This window comes from Musca domestica, unplaced genomic scaffold, assembly GCF_030504385.1.
Source record: "Musca domestica strain aabys unplaced genomic scaffold, Musca_domestica.polishedcontigs.V.1.1 61, whole genome shotgun sequence".
In the NCBI taxonomy this organism is placed as follows: domain Eukaryota; kingdom Metazoa; phylum Arthropoda; class Insecta; order Diptera; family Muscidae; genus Musca; species Musca domestica.
Window position 1 is genome coordinate 4,485,335 of NW_026712367.1, and position 15,231 is coordinate 4,500,565.

At 38.0% G+C, this 15,231-nt stretch overlaps 1 protein-coding gene across 3 annotated transcripts in view; it reads right to left on the reverse strand.

Moving 5' to 3' along the window:
• The window catches only part of LOC101890223 (pro-interleukin-16), a 354,063-nt gene extending 339,361 nt beyond the window's left edge, over nucleotides 1-14,702 (reverse strand). The window contains exons 1-2 of one of the 3 annotated variants that reach the window (XM_059129496.1): nucleotides 11,822-14,702; nucleotides 929-5,169 (exon numbers count right to left, since the gene is read on the reverse strand). In XM_059129496.1, coding sequence (XP_058985479.1) covers nucleotides 929-5,169; nucleotides 11,822-14,634 — 7,054 coding nt within the window. In that variant the 5' untranslated portion in view covers nucleotides 14,635-14,702. Of the gene's footprint in view, nucleotides 1-928; nucleotides 5,170-5,238; nucleotides 5,427-11,821 lie in introns of those variants that run through there. The other 2 variants (XM_059129495.1, XM_059129497.1) reach the window with 2 other exon arrangements.
• Between the last annotated feature and the right edge of the window lie 529 nt (nucleotides 14,703-15,231).

Consider the following 15,231-nt stretch of genomic DNA (forward strand, 5'->3'; position numbering starts at 1 on the left):
ATAACATTTTGAAGACCCAGTAAAAATTTTCTCTCAAATTTAGCCAACTTCAGGAGCCCACAAATTTTTCTATAAAATATTTAAAGTTAATAGTTTTAAAGGTTCAGAGACCCACAAAAAAATTTAAAGGCCACCTATACATCAAATTTGGATTGCTATTTTAGCAAGGACATTTACCATGGGAGCAGTGCAGAGTATTGTCGCCTAGATGGCAGCATATACGTACTTCTGAAAATCCTTTTTTTGTAATACGAATAATTTTTTTTTCATCTACACCTAATTGTCAAGAGTTGCCTTGTTTATTAAGTCAGGTCATTAACCAAGTTTGAATCACTGCCATCTATATATAATATTGCGATTTTGTATTTTTTAAAGTACTTATTTCTCTTAATTTATATTCTGGCAAGGAATATTCTGAGGATAAGATTGCTAGATTTCAGATGTCGAAAAAAAAACAATTTTCCAAAAGGGCCACCTGTATGCCAAAAGTTGACCAGGATATTCACCCAATGTCCAGCGCTACCATCTAAATTTTTTTTTAATTCCGAACATAGATGGCAGCACCTTCGCATTACTGGAAATAATTATTTTTCTAATTTGTTTTCTGGAATGATTTTTTTATGTTCGGGGATATTCGAGGTTTATCTCCATAAGTACATTTACAGGACAGGTTACCTAGAATTCACATCTTGGAAAATTGTCTTAAAATGTGGGTTTTTTCATAATTCACAGGCCTTAGAAAATATTATAAATAACCCACTACCTAAATAGTATCGCCATTTCCATATATAGATGGCAGCACCTCAATTTCTCTGGAAATTCCTAATTTTCGTATTTTTCATATTTCATCGGAAAATTTTGACCCCATATCCAAGTAATTTATTTTCACGCATAGAAAAAAAAATTTAAAAAAAAATATTCCACTTACCTTCAATTTTCTTCTCCTGCTCTAGATGGGCTAACATATCCTGGTCCTCTTCCTCCATTTTCAAAGACTCCTCCTCCTCCTCCTCCTCCTGCTCCTCATCAGTTTGCACCGTGACCGCAGAGCTCGGCAATTTCTCCCCAACACTTTGCATCGAATCCAACGAAGATGAGACCAAAATTTCTCTGGAATCTCTTTCGGATATATCCGAAGATGAGCGATTGGCATTTGGCAAATTTATGGTCTCCAATAAATCACCCGAGGCAGTTTGACTGAGTAACGGAACTTTTGATTCAAAAGAAAATTGTTTCTCCACCACAGAAGGTAGCTTATCACTGGCTAAGGTAATGATGGGCCGCTGTGGTGCGGAATCTTTCTTTAAATCAGCCGAAGGTATAATAATATGATGTTCCACACCCACAATAATACGTTCCATGGGTTTGGGTATTTCAATTATCGGAGTGGTTGGACTGACATCTTTGGGTGGTAAAACTATGGAGGCTGTGGTCTCCAGGGAACCTCTACGCTTGGGTATGGGTTTGGCGCCCGAATCGGCACTGTTTCGGCGTTGAGGTACAGGTGGCTTGGGTTTGGGAGTGGGTTTAGGTTTCATTTTCGGAGAGGTGGGAGTTGATTCCTCTCCATTTTCCGCCTTGGTTTTGCTTTTTTCGCTGCGCTTGAGTTTAGGTGAGGCTTTGGGCGAAGACTTGGGAGATATTTTAATGGTCTTGGTGCTGGTTTCTTTGTGCGCCAGTTTTTCTCTGACAATGGGAGATTTCGAGCTTGACTTCTCAGAGAGTTTCCTGGTTGTCTCTTCTATGGTGGTGATTATTTCCGTTATCGCAGATTCTTTCTTTTCTTTTCCGATAATTTTTTTGTGCAAAACATATTCAGGTTCTTCCTTGAGTATATCATCCGAAGAACTGGGTGAAATGACAATGGGAGACCTTAATATCTCACTGGCAGATCTTGAGGGACTTGGGAGTTCATTTTCCAAGTGGTGAGCTGCCAAGCTCTCTGGCTTCTCAGTTTTATCAGACATTTTTTGAGAGCCATTTTCTTCCTTGGCAGAAGAAACATTCTCTTCTTCATTTACTCTCTTCTTGAGAGAAATTTGATCCTTTATTTCAAACTTTGTTGTCTTGCTCTCTCCGGTTATCTCAGCTCTCTCCTTAGCACTTTCTCTCTTCAGAGAATGGCTTTCATCGTTCTCCAATGGTTTCTCTTCGATACTCTTTTGAACTTCTTTGTCAGACTTGTTCACATCCAGTGTGCTTACTAAAGTGCTTACCAGTGGTTCCGGTTTCATCGATTCTTTTGTAGGTGTCATCACCTCGAAGTTCATAACCTCGGGTAAGGATGTTTTCACTTCTGTTGTGATTTTCGTAATTTCTGGTTTGACTTTCTTTAGTTCCGAGTTTTTCTCTTTTGATTCAGAAGTGCTTACTTCTGATGCAGATTTCATCACTTCTGGTGTGGATTTCGGTTTTTCGGGCTCAGATTTCTTCAGTTCAGGTTCAGAGTTTTGTATTTGTGGTTCAGATTTCTTTACTTCCTTCTCCGATTTCTTCAGTTCTGGTTCGGATTTTTTCGTGTCTTGCTTCGATTTATTCACTTCTGAAGTGCTTACTTCTGGCTGAGATTTCATCAATTCCACTTCTGATTTCATCACTTCCGATGCAGATTTCTGCTTCTCTGGCTCAGATTGCTTCGCCATTTCTTCAGATTTGCTAACTTGTCCCTCAGATTTCTTCTCCTCCTGCTCAGATTGCTTTGCGACTTGCGCAGATTTCTTTGCTTCGGAAGTGCTTACTTGTGGCTCGAATTTCAGCACTTCTGGTTCAGATTTCATCACTTCTGGTACTGATTTCATCGCTTCTGGTTCAGATTTCATCACTTCTGTTTCGGATTTCTTTTCTCCTTCCCCAGATGGCTTCTTGCCCTGCGTAGATTTCCTCACATCCGAAGTGCTTATTTGTGGCTCAGATTTCATCACTTCTGGTGCCGACTTCATCGCTTCCAGTTCCTTCATTTCAGGTTTAGATTTTACTTTTGGCTCGGATTTCTTCTCTTCCGCCTTCGATTTCGTCTTTTCTAGCTCAGATTTCATTTCTGACTTGAGTTTCTTCTCCTCAGATTCGGATTTCTTCTTCTCTAGCTCAGATTTAATTTCTAACACAGATTTCTTCTCTACCGCCTCCGATTTCTTCTTCTCTAGCTGAGATTTCATTTCCGACTTAATATTCTTCTCCTCAGGTTCCGATTTCTTTCGCTGAGCTTCAGATATTTTCTCTCCTGGCTCAGATCTCATTCCTGACTTAGTTTTCCTCTCTTTCGGCTCTGGTGTCTTTCCCTCTGTTTCAGATTTCTTTTCTCCCAGTTCTAATGCTTCGATTTCTGGAGACTTTTTCTCTTGCATTGTTTCCTTCACCTTCTCCAAAACTCCTTGCAACGTTTCCTCCAATTTCACCGGAGTTTCTGACATTTTTTCCTTCCCCTTTTCCAGAACTCCTTGCGTTGCCTTCTCCAACTTCTCCGAAACTACTTCCATCGTTTCCTTAGTCTTCTCCGGAGTTTCTTGCTCCGTTTCCTTTTCCTGCTCTTGCTCCTCCTCCACTTCCAAGCCACTCAAATCGAAACCCTGCTGATCATCATCATGGCGGAAATTATCGAATTGAAACAGTTTCTCTGCCTCCTTGCGTACCTTTTGGTAACTTTCGATCAGCTTTTGGGCCTCCATTTCCAGGCGTTTTTCCTCCTCGGTTTTCTTGACAAGTTTCACCACCTTTTTGGTGGCGGCGGCTGGTGTTTCGCTACGTTTCAGAGCCTGCTTTTCGGCATCCTTGAACAGTTGATCCACCAGAAGTTCCGATTCATTTTCGAGTATTTTTTTCGTTTCCCCACTTTGAGGACTTGGCATCTCCCTGGAGCTGGCAAAGATCTCGGGCTTGGCCTCCTCCCGGGTCGTTTCGCTGCGTTTCGTGACCTGGGTATCACCATCTTTGGTCACCGTTAGGGTCTCACTTAACTCCCTGAGTAGCGAGGGTTTCTCTTGACTTACGCTAGGATTTTCGGAGTTTTCCGGCTTCAGTATCTGTTCGGAATCTTCGAAGGTCTCCATTACCTGATGCTCACACTCCACGAGATCCACACCACCCATGTCATTCGTTTGTATTTGTTTACCACACTCCGATAATTTCAAAATACCTCGAGCAATACTTTGATTATCCTGTGGATTGTGGGCCTCCTCCGCTAATCGTGTTTCCGCTTTGGCGGTAACAGTTAGTGGTTGTTGTTGTTCCGAGGCCCCAAAGTTGTCATCCAGACTATCTTGACTTTGTACCTTCTTCAGCTTGGCCCGCTCCTTGTGGCTTTCACTGGACTTCTGGACCTTCTCCTCCCCGGTCTGGGCATCCTTGGTGCGTATCTCCGAATAGGCCTTTTGATCGGACTCAAATTGCCGCTCCTCGAGCACGGTTATTTTGGTATTACTTTTCCTCTCATTATAGGGTTGTAGGGTAAATACCGGTTTCTTGCTGGCATCCTGCGGAGATTTGGGTGAGTCGAGCAATTTCTTGAACTCCTCGGGCAAGTTTTGGCTGGCAACAATTTTCTTAAATTCCTCCGGCAGGTCATCAAGCTGGCTGGTCTCCAGCACCTGGGAGGAGCTGGTGGTGGTCGTTGAGGATTTTATGACCTTCTTTGTGGTTGTTGTGGTCCGGGTCTCTGTTTTGGTGGTGGTCTGTTCTGTCTTTACCTCTTGAGATGTTTCCGAGGTTTGGCTATTATCCTCCGAAACTTCCTTGGAAGAACTTTTGCTCACCTCCACAAAGTTTTGTTCTTGATTTTCGGTTTTCTGTGAAATATCCAATTTTTCGGCAATATCTTCAATAACCTTGTTCGCTTCCTGTTCGCTTTGCATATCGCCAATCGGTGCTATCTTATCTTCTTCGACATTTGGCAATTTTTTGCATTTCTCTTTTGTCTCTTCACTCATTTTGTCTGCGGCCTTTGATGGGCTCACCTCTTTGAGAGTTTTCTTTAGATTTTTGAGGTCCTCAAAACCTGGTACCGTAGGTGGCAGTACAGGCACTCCAATAAATGGCGGCTTCTTGAGATTTCCCTTTAAAACTTGACTACTGCTGGCTTGGGGTTTTTGTTCGGCTTCCAGTTTTTCCGAAATTTCTGGCTTTGAAGCTCCAGCCGTTTTCTGCTGGCTCAAATCATCAACTATGACAATGGGCCTGGAAGGGAAACAAAAAAACATTTATTAACTCCCATTTCCAATCTCTGTAAAAATTATCTTTGAACACCTCTGGTCTCAAATCAGAACTCTTTTAAAAATTATCTTCAAATATCGCTTCTCAACGGAAATTAGCTTGTAATGGTCGTGTCGCTTTTGGTTTACACCACTTTTACTTTTGTTTTCGTCTAACTTGTCGTTTCGTTTTTTTCTTCTCTATTTTTTTTCGTAACGTAACCTTAACCTTTTCGATCGGAACTCTATACTAAAATTCCAATTTTCTTTTACCCAACATAAGCGTAACGTAGTTTTGCTGATAAGCTCGGCAAGCAAGCACCTGTAAATGAAACCGCTGCACTCACAACCAGCCTGCCTGCCTGCCTTATCATCGGCAAGTTGACGATGATTTCTCATTATTATTATTTTGTACGTTAGTCTGTTTACTTTCCGGCCAGTTTCACAACAAACAAATCAGGTGCACAAAATAGGGGCTACGGCAGAGAAGACTGCCATGGGTACCCTATGCTACCGACATGCTTTTAGAATTTTTCTCTCTTATCTATTCTCTCAATATTTATGAAAAATATTCTTAACATTTACGAACTATTTTCCTACAAATTTTCTTCAATAATCCATGGCAATTTTTCCGGCAAATATTCCCCAAAACGTCCATAAAATTGAAATTTTCCAAAAATATTTATGAATATTTTTCTTAAAATTCAAAAACTTTTTCCTAAAAATGTGCACAAAATTCCTAAATTTTAGTAATAATTTTTCTCGGAGCCAGACCCAAAGATTATTCTGAAATAGGTTTCCAAACCTCTTCCCAAAGTCAAGCTTAAATCGACCTCAAATCCAACTACATTCCATTCTCTCAATATTTAAGAACATTTTTCATAAAAATATTCTTAAAATTTACGAAAAGTTTCCCTAAAAATATTTTTCTATTTGTTCCGCAAAATATTCTTTACAACATCCTTCAACATTTATCTTAGAAATTATCCATAAAAAAGTATGAATATTTTTCTTAAAATTCAAAAACTTTTTCTTAAAAATATGCTCAAAATTCCTAGATTTTAGGAATAATTCTTATGGAAGCAAGGCCCAAAGATTATATTAAAATAGGTTTCCAAACCTTAACCCAAAATCTAGCTTAAATCGACCTCAAATCCACCTACATTCTATTCTCTCAATATTTATGAACATTTTTCATAAAAAAATTCTTAAAATTTACGAAATGTTTTCCTACAAATGCTCTTCAACAATCCATGGCTATTTTCTTCTGCAAAATATTCTTCAAAACATCCTTGAACTTTTTTCTCAGAAATTATCCTTAAAAATTCAAAAAAATAAATAAAAATATGCTCAAAATTCCTAAATTTTAGTAAAATTTTTCTGGGAGCCAGACCCAAATATTGTTTTGAAATGGGTTTCCAAACCTCTTGCCAAAATCGTCATTAAATCGACCTACATTCCATTCTCTCAATATTTATGAACATTTTTCCTAAAAATATTCTTAAAATTTACGAAATGTTCTCCTAAAAATATTCTTCAACAATCCATGGCTATTTTTCTGCAAAATAATTCTTGAAAATATCCATGAAATTGGTTCCAGAAATGTTGTTAAATATATTTATGAATTTTTTTCTTATAATTCAAAAACTTTTTCCTAAAAATATCAGATGGAGAAAAAAATTAATGGGACTAAGGCAGAAAAGCCTGCCTTGAATACCCTATAGTACCGATGCTCTTTAAAAAATGTATCTCTCATTCATTCTCTCAATATTTATGAACATTTTTCATAAAAATATTCTTAAAATTTACGGAATGATTTCCTACAAATATTCTTCAAAAATCTATGGCTTTTTTCCAGAAAAAAATATTCTTCAAAATATCCATAAACTAAAAATGTTCTAAAAATATTTACGAATATTTTTCCTAAAATTCAAAAACATTTTTCTAAAAATGTGCTCAAAATTCCTGGATTTTAGGAATAATCTTTTTGGGAGCCAGGCCCGAAGAAATTATCCTTACTATGAATATTTTTCTTAAAATTCAAAAACTTTTTCCTAAAAATATCAGATGGAGAAAAAAATTAATGGGACTACGGCAGAAAAGCCTGCCTTGAATAAGGCTGCTTTGAATATCGTATGAAACCGGTGCTCTCTTTGAATTGTTCTCTCTTATCCATTCTCTAAATATTTTTGTTTTTCATAAAAATATTCTTAAAATTTAAGAATTTTTTCCTATTTTTCCACAAATATTTATAAATATTTTTCTTAAAATTCAAAAACTTTTTCCTAAAAATATGTTCAAAATTCCTATATTTTAGGAATATTTTTTTCCGAAACAATGCTGGGAGATTCTTTTTGAAATCCAAACAACTCATAACAATTCTATCTTACCCCAAATCGAACTACATTCCATTCCCTAGATATTTATGAACATTTTTCATAAAAATATTCTTAAAATCCACGAAATATTTTTCTACAAGCATTCTTCAGCAATGCATGGCTATTGTTCCGCAAAAAGTTTTCTTCAACAATTTATGAATATTTTTCTTAAAATTCAAAAATGTTTTCCTAAAAACATTTTTAAAATTCCGGGATTTTAAGAATATTTTTTTAGAAGCAATGCCCAAAGGTTCTGTTAAAGAAGGTTTTCAAACTACCCATAACTCCTTACTCCAAATCTTTCTACAAAAAACTTTTTCTTCAAATATTTTTCGACAATTTTTCCCGCAAAATATTCTTCAAAATATGCATGAGCTTCTATCCCATTTTTTTTTTTTAAATATTTATGAATATTTTTCTTAAAATTAAAAAACTTTTTCCTAAAAATACGTTTAAAATTGCTGGATTTTAGGAACTATTTTCTTTTCGTGCAAGGTTCGAAGATTTTTTTCCTCCTCTTCTCAAAGTCTACCTTATCCCACACTACCCTACTTTTCCCTCAACCCATTCCGACTATTCATCAAAACATTCATTAATGCTTTACCTTAACTAATTTGCTCTCTTTTTCCCACTCCAACTCTCGCTCGTTCGCTCTCTCTTCCCATTGCCGTTAGATGCGGTGCTTTATCAATGCCGGTGTCATATGTTTAGCTTGGCTGACTGTTATCACCTCCCAGATATGGGGGAATTTTCTTATCACAACGATTGCATGGGACAAATTGTGGTGGCGGTAACAATGCCATCAAATTGTTATTGTTTTTGTCTTAACTCTTTGATTTGTTACCCAAAAAATGAATGCGAGCCCCAGAACTCTTTGCCTCCGCCCCAAGTTCAATAATAATTACTCATAATGTTTTGTGGGTAAAATTATTCCTACTAAAACCAAAAATAGGTCGTCCTCCCCGCCAACAGAGATAAAGATCGCAATTTTCAAAAAATTGCAATTTGCTTCACACGAAGGTGTGAAGTGGCTGATAAGTATGGAAATTAGAGGCCATAAATTAATTCTGAAGTGTGGGAGAATCTGGGAGGGAATTGGTATCGCAGGGGTGTGAAGAGGGGGAAAGAGGCGATATGAGAAAGGAAGATTCATACAGTTTCAAAGAAGATTGTTGAATCTTAAAATACTATCTCTGGTGTTCCCGGCAAGGATGGTGATTTCCTATAAATAGCTTTTAGGAACATTGTTCATGGATTCTATGAACAATGTTAGGAACAGGGTTCGTAATCTTTCGAAAATAGTTCCTAAAATGGGTTTTAATAACAATTTGGTGAGAGGAGTTCTTCAAGTTTTAAAAAATAATTTTATTGAACAAATTTCATCGATTTTTGAGAATACTTTCAAGAACAATAGTTCAGAATATTTTTAGAGGAAGTACGATTTAGGAACAAAGTTCATGAATTTAAAAAAAAAAACTACTTGAAAGAAACAAAGTTCCAAGATTTTTGAGAATAATTTTGGGGATTCAGTTAATGGGTCCTAACAAAATTAATAACAAAATTAAGAACAAAATTCATCGTTTTTAAAAATAAGATTAAGGAACAAAGTTCTTGGACTTTTAGGAACACTTTCAAGAACAAAGTTCGTAAATTTTTAAGAACATTTTAAAAAATAAAATTCGTGCAAATTTGATAAGAAAGATCGTGGATTTAAAAAAATGGTCGTAGATTTTTCAGAGCACCATTAGGGGATATTTATTTATATTTTATTTTTAAAGAACCAAGTTTGTAGATTTTTTAAGAACAAAGTTCATATATTTTATAAGAACAGTTTTAAAGAACAAAGTTCAAGGATCCTAAGGAACAAAGTTCGTGGATTTTTAAGAACCTAGTTTATGTGATATTAAAAATAGATTTAAAAAATAAAGTTCGTGGATTTTTAAGAACAAAGTTCATGGACTTTTATGAACAAAATTCGTGGATTTTTCAGGAACAAGGTCCGTGGCTTTTTAAGAACAAAGTTCATTGACTTTTGTGAACAAAATTCCTGGATTTTTCAGGAACAAGGTTCGTGGCTTTTTAAGAACAAAGTTCGCAGATTTTTAAAAATAGATTTAAAGGACAAAGTTCATGGACTTTTAAGAACAAAGTTCATTGACTTTTATGAACAAAATTCGTGGATTTTTCAGGAACAAAGTTCGTAGATTTTTAAGAATAGATTTAAAGAATAAAGTTCGTGGACTTTTAGGAACAAAGTTCATTGACTTTTATGAACAAAATTCTTGGGTTTTTCAGGAAAAAAGTTCATTGACTTTTATGAACAAAATTCGTGGATTTTTCAGGAACAAAGTTCGTGGCTTTTTAAGAACAATGTTCGTGGATTTTTAAAAACAAAGTTCGTGGATTTTTAAAAACAAAGTTCGTGGATTTTTAAAAACAAAGTTCGTGGATTTTTTAGGAACAAAGTTTGTGGATTTTTTAGGAACAAAGTTCTTGTATTTTTGAGAACAAAGTTCTTGTATTTTTGAGAACAAAGTTCGTAGATTTTTGAGAATAGTTTTAAGGAACAAAGTTCGTGGATTTTTAGGAACAAATTTTATAGATTTTTAAGAAGAGTTTTAAAAGAACAAAGTTCGTGGATTTTTAGGAACAAAGTTCGTGGATTTTTCAGGAACAAAGTTTGTGGATTTTTTAGGAACAAAGTTCATAGATTTTTAAGAAGAGTTTTAAAAGAACAAAGTTCGTGGATTTTTAGGAACAAATTTTATAGATTTTTAAGAACAAAGTTCGTTGCGTTTTTGGAAAAAATGTCCTTGATTTTTTAAGAAAAGAGTAGGTGGATTTTGAAGAAAAAAAATTCATAAAATTTTAAAGAAAAAATAAGTGGATTTTTTAAGAACGAAGTTCATAAACTTTTACGATCAAAGTTCATAGATTTTTATAGATATAAGACCGTGGAATTTTATACCCTCAGTCATATGGCTAAAGAGGGTATATATCATTTCATACAGCCAAGACATGCCTCATCGAAATAACGGTTTTAAACCCTAGATCTCTTTGGACCAAATCCGTTTCAGGACATTTGGAGTCGATCTAGCGATGTCCCTCCTTCCGTCCATTCCGTGAGTCTGGCTGGTGTGCTGGATAACTCTCGAAGAGAGTATCCGATTTGATCCAAACTTAGTACATTGTAATATTATTGTCAAACTTAGATTGAGTTCGAAGATGAGCAATATCGGCCCCTCTTTCTGGTACTTCCCCCACAAAAAATCGACATTTTTTAAGAAAATATTTAAACGGCACGGGCAGAGAAAGGATCATCCGATTTTGCTCCAACTTTGCAAATCCTAATATTTGCATCAGTTCTAGATTAGGTGCAAAAATGGATAATATCGCTCCACTCCATCAAGTACCTCCCCCACAAAGGGTCAAAATTTTGAATAATTATAACTCTTATAAAATGTGATGTAAGAGTCCGCTTGTCTTCATATTACACATATCACAATATTTTTATTAGCTCAAGGTCTGCTGTGAAGATGGAATGTGTCGGTCAACTCCTTCTGGTATCTCCCTCACAAAGGGTCGAAATTTTGAATATAAATGAAGCTCATAAAACGCGAAATTAACATCCGATACCATTCAGACTTGGCACATCTCAATATTTCCATCAACACAAGATATGTTATAAAGATGGTAGAGGTCGGGCCATTTATTCTAGTTTATTTTTATTTAACTTCTGTTATAAAAATGGTGGAGATCGAGCTTTTTCTTCTGGTACATCCCCCACAAAGGGTCAAAATTTTGAATTACCGAAACGATCATAAAAACCTAAATAAGCATCCATTCTCTCTTCAAATTTCATACATCCCAATATATCTACCAACACAAAATCTGCTGTGAAGATGGAATGTATTGGTCCACTCCTTCTTGTACCTCCCCCACAAAGAGTACAAATTTTGAATATTAATGAAGCCCATAAAACGCGTAATTAACATCCGATTCCATTCTGACTGGGTACATCTCAATATTAACATCAACACAATATCTGTTATAAAAATGGTGGATATCGGACAATTTCTTCTAGTACCTCCCCCACAAAGAGACAAAATTTTAAAAAATCGAAAAAAATTTCACTGGATTTTAGAAATATTTTTAGGAATAAAATTCCTAAATTCCTAGGAATGTTGCTCCTCATTTACAGCTAACTTCCGTTGAAAATATAGAAATTCCGAATACAATTTTTAAATTTCCTCTACTCACCCATTTGTGTTCAGCGACTGCAGTTCCAGCGACGAGCATTCCTCCTCCACCTCCCCGATGGTGGGCAGCATATTTGAGTGCCAATAGAGATTGAAATAGGCCTCGGAGGGTCCAGGACCATTGATTAACTCCGGCGGTCCCAATTTCTCGCCATCCTCACAAATGTAATCCTTGTCATCGTCATAGGCTCCACTCATATCGGTTTCATTCTCCTCGTCACTGCTCGAACTCGAGTAGTACATGGGAGCGGTGGCATCATTGACTTTGACACATTTACCCACCACCACCAGGGGAGGGGGTGTAATGCGATCCAACTCATCTTCTGGCTCTTGTTTAAGTTCTTTTTGCTCCTGACTGGTGCTGCTGTTACTCGGTGGAGTTGTGGCCTTAAAGGTTGAGAATTCCTCATTTTTCCTGGCCGTATCGGGACTGTTGCGCCGCTGCAGCTCAAAGAGACTGGGCAGCTCTTCGGGTTCCTGGAAGGCATTGTGGTTGTTGCTGTTCGCATTGTAGGTTTGTATTTTAAAACGTATCTCCCGATTTGGGGAGGGTGGTGTTAGGGGTTTCTCCGTTTGCTTGGGCGGTGAGGGTTGCTTAAATGTCTGCATGGCTGGCAGGGGAGAGCTGTGAGGAGAGTTGAGCGAGTTTGTACTGGAACGATCCACAACCGTGACGGTGGTCACATTTGCCTTGGGTATTTGTGTTTTGTTCAAGGACTGCACTCGCTCCGGGGGCTTGGGTTTGGGTCCTCGGCCGGATTTCCCGCCTAAGGTGGAGTTACTTCCTGTGGAATTGGAATTCAAGCTTTCCGTGGAAGAGGTACCACCATTAGGGCTATTGTTGACATGCAGCACCGGTATAAGGGTCCTTTCGGGCATTTTTATTTTCGAATCGGCCGAAATGGTCCTTTGCAGGGGTATCTTACTGGACATTGTGGGACTGTTTTCCTTGGAGCGACAGTAGTTAAGTTTCAGATCAGTTTCGGATTTCTGCTTGGTTAGCAGCCGTGGTATATTTGTGGGAGATTTCTGAGAGGCCTTCTTTTCCAGCGAGGATTCCAGATCCAAGGATCTTTTGGGGCTCAGGACAATGGGGATACGAGATTTGACAGGAGAGGCTGGCTTTTGGAGTTTGGTTTCCATTTTCTGGCCATTTGTTGATTCGTGGACCAAAAATTCCGAGGTTTGTAACTTCAGTTTGTCCTGTTTTGTGATTTCCTGTTTCAGTTTGATTTCACTTTCGGTCTTGGCCCTCTCCAGGGAGCGATATTGGCTGCTGGGCGAATGGATGGCCTTGGGTATTTTTGTGGTAAATTCTTTGGTGGCTGGTGGCTCTTGGAAGGACTTGCCAGTGACTGGGGAGGTGGTGGGAGATTTCGTATTCTGGGTCTCTGTACTGGACTTTATCATGGCCCCCTCAGGAATTTTGGGTGGCGGCACCTCAATGGCTTGTTTGCCATTTATGCTCAGCTTCCGGGGCATGGGTATAATGGAACGTTTCTTGGGTTCCACGGGCGATGTGGGCACCTGTTGTCTAGGTTTGGGTGTGGGAGTGGGGGACTGCTTGCTCTCTGCGGTCACAATTTCTTGTTTCGCCTCCCTGCTTTTGTCCACCTCATCCTTGGCCACAGGATCCTCCTCTTTCCTCTTCAGTTCCACATTTTCATAATTGTTGATTTTCTCGGTTTTAAATTCCACATTTTCATAATTATTTCCCGGCTTAAAGCTCACCTCCATTACCTCGGTAATGAGAGAGCTATCCAAACCTCCCTCCACCTTGAATTCCTGTTCCAACAGGGCAAATGGTTTCAAAACCTTGGCCAGTTCTGATTTCACGCCATTATTCTGGCCATTATTCAAGGATGTAAAACCCGAAAGATCTGATTCCGAGGAATAAGTCGAGGTCATGGAGTAACGATCTATTACCGTGGATATGGTGCTGGCCGTATCATCCGACTCGGACTCACCATTGCGTGAGGGATTCCTTAGCAGGGAACCATTCGAGCCATTGTTTTCGGCAAATAAATTGATATAATACTCCGCATCGGGTGGCGGGGTAAAGGAACGTTCCGCAGACATTTCCACAATTTCCATTGTTCTGTTGGGCGCCATTTCAGGCCGGTCGCTGTCCTTGAAAGATCTTTGTTTTTTGATCAATTTCCTGGGCGGCACTGGTGGCGGTGGAGGCGGGGCTGCCTTCATGTGACCATTGCCTGCATTGGGCAACAAATTGTGTTGCTGCTCCCCAGACCCCTCCTCCTCAAAATCCATGGGCTTCAAACCCCTACCATTTCGTACCACCAGCTTTATGGCCACATTATCCTTTAAACATTTCACACATTCTATCCGTGTCATATCCCGAACATAATGTTCATCGATTTTGACAATTTCATCTCCCTCCTTGAGTTGACCCCATGAGGTGACCACCTTGGAGGCGGGACTATCCTTGGCACATGATTGTATGAATAATTTTTGTACTTTCTCAGCACTGCGAGTGCCACCTTGAAACTTCAAGCCAAAGCCCAAGCGTTCACCAACCAAACGATAGACCACCACCTCTTCGGTGTCATCATCGGCCAGGTTTGTGGCTTTGCTATGGCCCTCCACCTCAACTGTGGTGGGTTGCGGCTGTTGTTGGTGGTGATTTGTGTTATTATTGTTGTTGATCGATAACACCGTTATAAATGAGGGATCATCAGCCGATAGTGCCGTTCCATTCGTTGAGTTTTGTTGTGGTGAATTGGCCAGCAATGGGTTTGTGTCTTTGGATGACTGAGGATCATCCACCTCTACCACAGTAACATAATCAGCCATGGTGGTTTTCTACGGCTAACAATTGAGGCATAGGGTGTAAAACTAGGGAAATTACAGCTTAATTGCAACTCCACTTCGCTAGGTGGCGTTGGCTGGAAAGAGAAGACAAATTTTAAAAAATTATTTCGGGTCACAAAAATTTAGGAATATTTTTAAGATTTTAACGATTTTTTTTAATATTTTTAATTTTGTTGTTACGGAGGCCCCTAAGCCTCAACAGGTATGAATATAGACCGATATGACCCATTTTCTGTACCAAAAAAAATAATTTGCAGCAAATTGGGAAAAAGTGAGAAATTTTTTCAAAAATAAACAAGGTTTTTTAATTAACAAAAATTGATGATATTTTTTCATGGTAAATATTGAATATACAAATTTCTTGTGTTCTGAGACTCACAATGAAATTCGATCTAGATTAATTTTTCCTTTGACACTTTTCCAAAAATACGAAGTTTTCAGGGAGATTTTGACTTCGATTGGAAACCTATTAAATTTAAAGTTAAAAAACGCAAACACATATTTTTCATTTGCAGTACTCACATTTCGAGTTTAATTTTCTTAAAAACTGTAGAACCTAGACATATAGTTTATTCTGAG